Raw genomic sequence first — 9,551 nt, 5'->3', positions numbered from 1 at the left:
CTGTTTGCAGGTTGCCATAAGTCTGTCTGTCTTTCTGCATGTCTGGTCATTTCCGTCCCTCACATTTTTCTTCCCCTCATCACAGATGATCGCGGAGAACCCTTACTTCTACCAGCTCTTATTCAACGCCTACCCCTCAGTCGACACTTTCTTCTTCATGAGCGGCCTCCTCGTCGCCTACAATCTGACCAAGGTTAGACGTAAGAGCTTTGGTAATGGTGCTGGTGGTGATGGTGGTAGTGGAGGTGGTGGTGGTGGTAGTAGTGATGATGATGATGATAAAGAGGAGGAGGGAGGACTGTATTGTATTTCCATTTTTCAGGAGTTTCAGCGGACGTCAAGGTTCAACATCCCATTGTATTACATCCACAGGGTCATCAGGTGAGGCTACACACACACACACACACACACACACACACACACACACACACACACACTGTAGACACAGCCACATTCAATGAAAACAAACAAGCTACTAACATCTCTCTCTCTCTCTCTCTCTCTCTCTCTCTCTCTCTCTCTCTCTCTCTCTCGCTCGCTCGCTCGGTCTCTCTCTCTCTCTCTCTCTCTCTCTCTCTCTCTCTCTCTCTCTCTCTCTCTCTCTCTCTCTCTCTCTCTCTCTCTCTAACAGCCTCCACTCTCCGTCGATTAGTAATAAGTTTTCTCTTAATTGGCCACGCATGCACCTGTCGATGGCCATTTGCTGCCTTTCCGTGCAACTTTTTTCCCCACTATTTTGCGCCCAGGGGACCAACTTTGTATAGGCGAGGGCCCTTAACCCTTATTTTCTTTATTCTTTTTGCTGCTAATTACCGGACATTGCGTGGCGTTATGCCGTATTTTTTTCCTGCTAACTTTTATCCTCATGCAAATTTTAGAATCGTTTTGCGTTTTTTTTTTTTTTTTTTTTTTTAAGGGGATGGGGTGATATTTTAGGGGACAGCAGCGTTTATTTTTATCTATATTACCGAGTCCCGGTTTAGTAGTAGTTTCTGTATTGAATTAAATGCAGCTTCTTTTTTCTCTTTCACTTAAAAAATTTTGAAACTTCCTTTTTCGGGGTACGTATTTTTTTTTTTTTGTCCTATTTCCTTTGTCCAATTCTCTTAACCTATTTTTTTTCCCTAACGTTTAAATCTGACTCATTGTTCTCCTGCTGCTCTACTTCTCCTCCTTCTCCTCCTAATCATTACCATCCTCCTCCATTTCTACCTCCTTTTCCTCACATTTAATCTCCATTTTAGAACCTCCCTCCCCCATCCTCCCTTCCTTCCCTTCCTTCACGCGTCCCATCCACTACATCCTCAATACCTCCTCCTCCTCCTCCTCCTCCTCCTCCTACTCATTGCCATAATTTTCTACCTCCCAATACTCATCTTCGATTTCCATTTTTCACCTCCCTTCCCTATCCATCCTTCCCTTTCCTTCAAGCGTCCTACAAACTACATACTCAATACCTTCCTGCACCTCCAAACACATCCCCGTTGCCCACAGACTCTGCCCGCCCATCTTGCTACTGTGCGGGTTCTTCGCCGTGTTCCCGCCGTTGTTCGTTCAGGGCTCCTTGTCGCCGCTGATGGTGCGGAGACCCTACCTTGTGGACTCCTGCATCAGGCACTGGTGGCGGGATAGCTTCCTGATCACCAATATGTTCACAGGGACGGAGGACGGGGGTTCGGTAAGTCAGAGGGAGGGAGAGAGATAGGGAAGGAGGGAGGGAGAGTGAGAGGGAGAGATAGTTCTTTATGTGTGTGTCTAATATGGAAGATTGACAATAGTCATCAAACTTTCTTACAATCTCTCTCTCTCTCTCTCTCTCTCTCTCTCTCTCTCTCTCTCTCTCTCTCTCTCCATTCACCCCTACAGTGCCTCCCGGTGTGCTGGTACACGGCCGTCGACTTCCAACTCTACATTGTGACGCCTTTCATGATCCTGCCGCTCCTGTATCGCCGCAAGCCAGGTGTGTGTGTGTGTGTGTGTGTGTGTGTGTGTGTGTGTGTGTGTGTGTGTGTGTGTGTGTGTGTGTGTGTCTGAAGGGTGCTAATGTGATGTTTGTCTCTCCCTCCCCCTGTTAGGTATGGTGGTGTTGGGTGTGCTACTCCTTGTCTCCGTCGTCGTGCCCATGTCCATCATCGGGGTCAATCAGCTGCCGCCCACTAATGTTGTAGACGCAAGGTACGGCAGCACACACTCAGGCCCCGTCATCCTTAAGCCCGCATCTTTAAACTTATCGGCATCTCACTTAGCCTGTTTGAAAGCCTCTCGTAGACGTTGCTGGGCTTTTCATGGAGTGTTTTGTGAGAGTTTTACACGACTTCTACACCATAAACGGAAAAAACACTCCTGAAAACCCGGTTAATCTTCTCTGTGGCTTTGGGAAATAGTCGTAGTGGTAGTCCGATACGTTCAAGAATATGAATTTTAGCTCCCCTATTGGTTAAGTGACTTGGCGGTATATTTCACACTTAATGATACTCGACTACTTATAACTAGAAACTCACAATATTAAATTTACACACAAAAAAAACTCCATACGGTCAACTATGAAAGAACTTGTTTTTTTGAGTCTTAAGAGCAGTATTTACAACATGCACGTTATGACGGCCCTAAAGACTAAAGCTGCATGCCGTGTGTGTGTTCCTCCAGCTACGACGACACCGCGCTCATCAACAAGTTGGTGTACTCGAAGCCGTGGTGCCGCGCGTCGCCCTACCTGGTGGGCCTGGCGCTGGGCTACTTCATGAGGGTGGTGGACAAGGACAAGGTGCAGCTGAAATGGGTAAGAGGGAGGAGGAACACATAGAAACACAAAGAAAGAACAAACAAAAGCAAATCTGATGGTCCTAACGAGGCTGTTTGTGACAAGTTACAATAACTATCTAATCAAAGGTGAAAGATGAAGGACAGCAAAGGCGAAGGCTCCTCCCCACCCCCCCATCCCTCCAGCCAAAGCTGGCAGGAAAGGAAAAAGGACCATGCAGCATGGAAAAACTGCATGGAAACTATATAGTAAAGAGGAAAGCACTACCATTACTGCTACCACTAATCGGGCGATAAAAACGGACAAGGACACCAGTATTCGAAAAAACTTAACGTTATTACGACAATGAGTAATATCTTAGTTGCTGGTCAGATTCAAAATACTTGTCTAATCTATTCTTGAAGGCCGTAACTGTTGTACTATCAACGACATCACAGGGTAGATAATTCCAAACATTAACGACTCGATTCAAGAAGTGTTTGGCTTCGTGCAATGAGAATCTCTTACCACTTATTTTGAAATTGTGATTTCTTCTTGTTCTATTTGATCGATCAATTGTAAAGTAATCTTCCGCATTAATATTACTGTATGCTTTAAACATTTAAAACACTTCAATTAGATCGCCTCGCATTCTTCTTTTTGATAGGCTGAATAAATTTAATTTAAAAAAAAAAAAAAGCCTTTGATCATAATATAAATTTCCCAACCTTGGAATAATTTTTGTTAATCTCCGTTCAACCCGTTCTAACTTTTCTGTCTTTTCTGTAATAGGGAGACCAAAACTGTACACAGTACTCTAAATGGGGTCAAGCCACCTAATTATACAGTTTTAATATTACTTTTTCCAATCTATTTTTAAAGACTCGTCCGATGAAGCCAAGAGGAGAAGGAGGAGAATGGGGGAAGAGAAGGAGAATGGGAAGGGGAAGCAGGAGGAGAAGGACGATGAGGAAAAAGAAGACGAAAAGGAGAATGAGGTGATGGTGATGGTGATGGTGGCGGTGGTGGTAGTGGTGGTGGTGGTGGCGGAGAAAGAGAACAGGAACATTACATAGGGAACACAGAAGCATAAACCTATTACCGTTTAACGAGGTCATTTGCTTGGTGTAGTCTGCTTTATAGAATTTATCTGCTGGTATTATCTCTGCATAATTACAGAATCCACCTGAACTAGGCAACTACGACCATACAACACTGCTATGATTATATAAAAAAACACTACTTTTCTCACCAAGAAGATGACGTGAGCTGGGATCAAAATCATATCCTTTCAGTCATAAACTGAGCACCATAACCACGGCGCAACCACGACAATGATAAAGAAAATAATGAAAAGAATTTATTCTGCCCGCCATTCTCTTCACCTAATACCGAGAAACAAAATTATAAAACCCCGAATCTGAGTCACTTTGTCGAGGCAAAGAAAGAGTTTTATCGATCCACTAAACCCACATACACGTGGCTTTTTTTCATCCCTCTAAGTGGACTTCCTCATTGAAATTGGTTAACTCCACTCCCTAACCTTCAACAAACTTTACTGTCATTTGATCAGCAAACAAAGTATGTATATTCACTGGGGGAAAAGTATTCTGGGACAAAGTCAGTCCTCTGGCCTGTGCTCCCCTCGCGTGCCGGTGGGGGAGGGCGCGGCACGGTCTGGGCTGCGTGGCAGGTGGACATCCGCCCCCGGGAGGATATTGTGGCCCGCGGCTGCCCAGCCAAACAGTAGCGGCAAACAGGTTTTCGTTTTTCTGCGCCATGTAAACACCAATTATGATTCCTTTTTGGTCACACAAACCAATCCGTTTCCTGAAGCACCACAAGGGCACAGCCTGCCATTGGCTACAATAACTGAATAGTTATATTTAGTTTATTAATTTCAGCAAAGCACGGTTAAAAAGTGATGAAATATACAAATATATATATTTTTTAATTGTTTTGTAAAATCAGTTTTGTTTGAAACTGAGTTTAACACATTGTTTCCTTGCACAGAATTCGACTCCTTTCACTTTACAGTCTTGCAGACCCATGAAGTCTAAAGTCTTGAGTCTCCGCTCAAGGCTTTCCTGAATATCACCTGTGCTTCAAGTTACTAGAGCCATGTTGATTCACTACCATTTACTGCCCTCAGATGCGCAAAGTGTTCACATAACTGATTCTGCAATGTATAACACTTCCCCTATGACCTTTGCCGCCCCTGCTTCCTCTACAGTGGCAAGTGGGGCTGGGCTGGATCCTCGCCTTGGTCATCATGGGTGCCGTGGTGTTCGGCGTCAAGGACTACAACACCTTCACCGGCAAGGTGCACGAGTACAACGCCGCCACGAGCCTCCTGTACGGCGGCTTCAACCGGCTGGCGTGGGGCTTGGCGATCGCCTGGCTAGTGTTCGCCTGCCACATGGGATACGGAGGTGAGTAGCGACATCCCATGAGGTCTAAGGTCCCCATGGTAGTGCTGATATAATCACACCACAACACTACAGTAGAAACAGCTTTGCGGACGAGCTTCTACTGACCAACCCAGCAAATAATACATGTATACCTAAGAAAAAATCTGCTAGGATTCTTTAAATGAACGGAAGTAAATTGAATGTATTCCTGCGCATCATTTGAAAGACAAAATCAAGCCGATGATATATTCTAGAAAAAGGTACCCTCTCATTTAAAAATACAGGTGTTTTATCTGACACCCCCATGCCATTAGAGCCACCTGTACTACCAAAAAAAAAACTTTACCTGCCACACCATGGTATACTTTATAAACATGTATCCTCGCCCTGCCGCAGGTCTCGCCAACAGCTTCCTGGCGCACCACTACTGGCAGCCTATCAGCCGCCTCACCTACTCCATCTTCCTCATCGCCTTCAACGCACAAAGCATATACTACACTTTCTACGCCCGCATGCCCAGCTATTACACGCCTTTCTATAAGGTAAAAAAGAACCATTCTGGTCTCCTCTAATTAAAAGACAGCCAAGAGGTCAATAAGGAATTAGTTTTTTCTCTTTTCTTGGCAATTCTTCCCGTCCAGCCCCCCGCCAGTCTTTTATGGGTAATATCTCCTCTCCCCTGCAGCTGATTGAGACTGCTGGGATCCTGCTGGTCGCCGGGCTTGGGGGGGTGCTGCTGTCCCTGCTGGCTGAGTCTCCCGTGCTGGGCTTCGAGAAAATCTTACTCGGGAGGGGAAGGAAACTGCCTGACCCTCCTCGTACCCGCACCTCCTCAACCTCTGCCCCCACCAAAGCGTCCACTCTCACACGCATGACATCCTCGCCGAGTTCCTCCACGAATGAATCATCTCCGGAGGCGCCGTTTACCATTATGACTTCGACATAATAATTAACATCTGTGTAATCTTGGTGTTGATAGGATAAGTGAGTATTTACTCGTCCTCTTCTGTACACGTATAGTCACTGCAACGGGTATTCCCTTCTGCGTGTTGGCAACCATCACTATGTTCCAGGTTGTCTGGCGAAGCTCTCTTGCGTGCACATGCTCCTTGAACTCCAAAAATATCAAACATTTAATCGAATTGTATAGAGTACCTACTATACGTAACACTTTACTTTTTCATTTACTTATATAATTACTTCAATACTTCTACCACCAGAATGGTCCTGGTAAACTTGGGTGTTAGCCAGATAAGTACGTAGAGGTTGGGAGTTCCTGCTGCACAGCGATGTATTACAGAATTTCACTTACAGCTCTTATAGATGCTAATCACATGTTCACACAATCAATAAAATATCGCATAGGGTTGATTATATATAGGCCAATACATATTAATTTATCCATATTGTATGAATATATTTATCATAGAGGATATTATAGTCTTTAACATTATGAACGCCACAACTGATCTCTATATAATACGCAGAGCCCTCCACGCCGAGATAATTCTTGGTGCTGGGAAGGACCCAGTTATGTGTATTATATCTTACAGCATAATTCTAATTCGTCCCACTGTTAGGGCACTTAAGAGATCTAATTTAGGCAAATCACATATGTACAGTGAACACTCCCGCGTTATGTTTCGTTTTTCGTTCTATCCCTTTCATTATCCTCTGTTGTATCATATCAGTTATGTCTTTATCGCATACTCTCAGATTTCTTCCTTCCTTCCTTTACCATGTTTCCTTCTCCATAAGTATCTCTTCCACTATACAACCCCATGAAATATACCAATCATCCCAATCACATACTCGTGCCCACCGAACAAATATATTATGGGAAATCCACTGGACACTGGGTAATCATGCTAATAAAACTCACAAAAAAGGTCAAGGTTCTTTTAAATGACTTCACAGTCGGCAGTCATGAGGGCTCTGCCTCCCACTTTAGTGTCGTCGGCAAACTTTGATAGGGAGGATTTCAATCCCGCTTCATAGTCAATGATGTATAAGATAAAGAGAATGGGTCCCAGCACCGACCCCTGGGGTATCCCATTGGTCACTAGTAGCCACTCAGGTGGGAGGGAGGTGGACAGGGAGAAGGTGCAGCTTAAATGGGTAAGGAGGAGGAGGAGGAGGAGGAGATTTTAATGGGAGACTTTCTAAACTGATTTTTGTTAGAGGGAAGCACTGCATCCGGTCCCTCGTTGTGAAGAAGACGGAAATAATCAACCTTTCATTCGCTTCTCTAAAAAAGCGGAGGCAAAATATTACAATATTTCATAACTGCTTGTTATTATTATTAGAAGTTTCATTTACATTATTTTGTAATTTTTTTTATTTGTATATTCTATATTTATTGTTATATATTTTCATTTTTTATCTAAAGTTTAAATATATGCCTCTATTCTATCTCCTCCTCACTCCTTCCATCCTCCCTGGCTACCTCCTCTCCTCACCTCCTCCCCTCGTGCCCCAGCTCTGGCTCGTGGTGCCTCTGCATCGCGCCATACAACGATTTGTGTTTCGAACATACAATGCGACACGTGGTGTGTGCGTCGGTGAGAATACAGTTCGCGCCAAACACGCACACAACTGAGACAACATAAAACTACACGCCTATAATAAAAGGCTAAATATGGATGGCCTATAAATAATGGTGCTGTAAGTCGGTCAAATGGCAGCGGAGCGGAATACGGGCGGGCGTTACCACGCGCCTGGCAGAAGAGATGAATGGGAATGCAATGGTCGAAGATTGTGAGGCGAAAAAAGGCCCGAGATAGAAAAGCGAAGAGATGTGAAAAAAGAACAGGACTGAGTCGGGAAGAAAGAAAGGTGCGCTAGAGTGGTGGGTCGTCAGGAAGATATGACGGGGAGGGGGTGATGGCGGGGGAGGCAGGGATGCGCTGGGCAGGCGCGGAAGGCGGTGGTTTCAATGCGAGCTGCACAGACACCCTTCACACCGCCCCTTCACACAGTTTTCCATTTCACTCTCACTTTCAATTTGATTTGGTTTTACTTTGAATTTTGATTTTGCTGGATTTTTTTATTTTTATTGAATTTTTTATTCAATTAATTAATTTATTTAATTGATTGCAATATTTTTTTTTTATTTATTTCAGTTTTCTTTTTATAGCTCTGTAGACCTGAAGTGCGGAGTTATTTTAGTGCTGTAGTGCGAAAAAGGAGTATCATGAGTTCAGAGTGCTTCTAAGGCTCTCCAGACTTTGTATTATCCACAGACTCTACGGATAACATTACCTTTTATATTTCCTCTTTTTTTGTGTTAACCTACTCGTGCTGGGCCGGGGTAATAGGTAACGACATTAATGGTCGCGCATCACGCAACGATTGAGTGGCAATTAGGTGTTTTGCAATGAAGGTGTGTTTTGAATGTTAAATCATCTTCAGATCTTCTTTTTGATTTTTTACTTTTCTTTTTCTTCTTTTTTTTTTTTTTTTTTTTACCATGTAATAGCTTAATTTATTTATTCTTTTTTTTTTTTTTTCTAATTTTTTTTTTTTCTTTTTTTTTTTTTCATTTTTTTTTTTTTTTTTTCTTCATTTTTTTTGCTCAGCTTTCTACCTTTGTTAGCCCTGTCTACTACTCATTGTACATTACATTATTAATTTGTTTTTTATTATCATTGATTATATATAGCATTATTTATCATGTTGTTTTCCCTATGTTGTATAATAATCTTTGTTCTATCTAGCATAAATAGCATCTAAAACACACATTGCGACATGGTATTATGGGGGTAGGGTAGGGTGGGTTAATTTTTTGAGTCAGGAAGGGGACCGAGGGTCCGCGATTTATATATTAGAGCGTATATATATATATATTATCATTATGTGATGAATGCATGACTGTATGTGTCGAACACGCTCAGTGTCACCACAGATGTATTAGGGCGACGTCAGCTGAGATGACCGTGAGAACAGACAGATGCTTGACAAAAAAAAAAAAAAGAAAATCAATCTCAATCAAGCTCCGAAGGAAGGATCATAGTTCCGAAGGCATAACGCACATAAATAAATACTGAGCCCAGGGAAGGGAGACAAAGACCGGGTGAGGGCGGAACACACAACGTCCCGCTCTGGTGTGCTACTTACCTTTCGTGCGATCGCTCACATAAACTTTGTAACTATTATGTAAAATTGTCAATACCATTTTTATACTAAAAACCACACCTTTTAATGTCCCTGTGGTAGAGAAAACTTAAAGTAAACTAAAGTGAACTTAACGGCTCCGTTCGGCCACACATCATCTACATCACTTAACTAAAGGCTATTGTGTTATCTCACCTACTACAATCAACTTGTGAAGCAGGACAACGGTAACGCCGGCCCTGTGACAAGTGAGATAACAGTTCGCGCCTTAAACATAACACTTAACA

The 9,551-nt window shown here is 43.2% G+C and overlaps 1 protein-coding gene across 1 annotated transcript in view; it reads left to right on the top strand.

The window, feature by feature from the left end:
• LOC126995446 (nose resistant to fluoxetine protein 6-like) overlaps nucleotides 1-7,045 on the top strand; it is a 14,554-nt gene extending 7,509 nt beyond the window's left edge. Inside the window, exons 10-18 of the mRNA XM_050854998.1 lie at nucleotides 86-193; nucleotides 323-381; nucleotides 1,495-1,678; nucleotides 1,867-1,960; nucleotides 2,076-2,175; nucleotides 2,647-2,779; nucleotides 4,974-5,172; nucleotides 5,548-5,693; nucleotides 5,837-7,045. Coding sequence (XP_050710955.1) covers nucleotides 86-193; nucleotides 323-381; nucleotides 1,495-1,678; nucleotides 1,867-1,960; nucleotides 2,076-2,175; nucleotides 2,647-2,779; nucleotides 4,974-5,172; nucleotides 5,548-5,693; nucleotides 5,837-6,097 — 1,284 coding nt within the window. The 3' untranslated portion in view covers nucleotides 6,098-7,045. The remainder of the gene's footprint in view (nucleotides 1-85; nucleotides 194-322; nucleotides 382-1,494; nucleotides 1,679-1,866; nucleotides 1,961-2,075; nucleotides 2,176-2,646; nucleotides 2,780-4,973; nucleotides 5,173-5,547; nucleotides 5,694-5,836) is intronic.
• Nucleotides 7,046-9,551: the final 2,506 nt, after the last annotated feature.

Source organism: Eriocheir sinensis, chromosome 8 (genome assembly GCF_024679095.1).
Source record: "Eriocheir sinensis breed Jianghai 21 chromosome 8, ASM2467909v1, whole genome shotgun sequence".
NCBI lineage: Eukaryota > Metazoa > Arthropoda > Malacostraca > Decapoda > Varunidae > Eriocheir > Eriocheir sinensis.
Note: the sequence above shows the minus strand (reverse complement) of the source record. Positions and strands in the feature narration are given on the sequence as shown.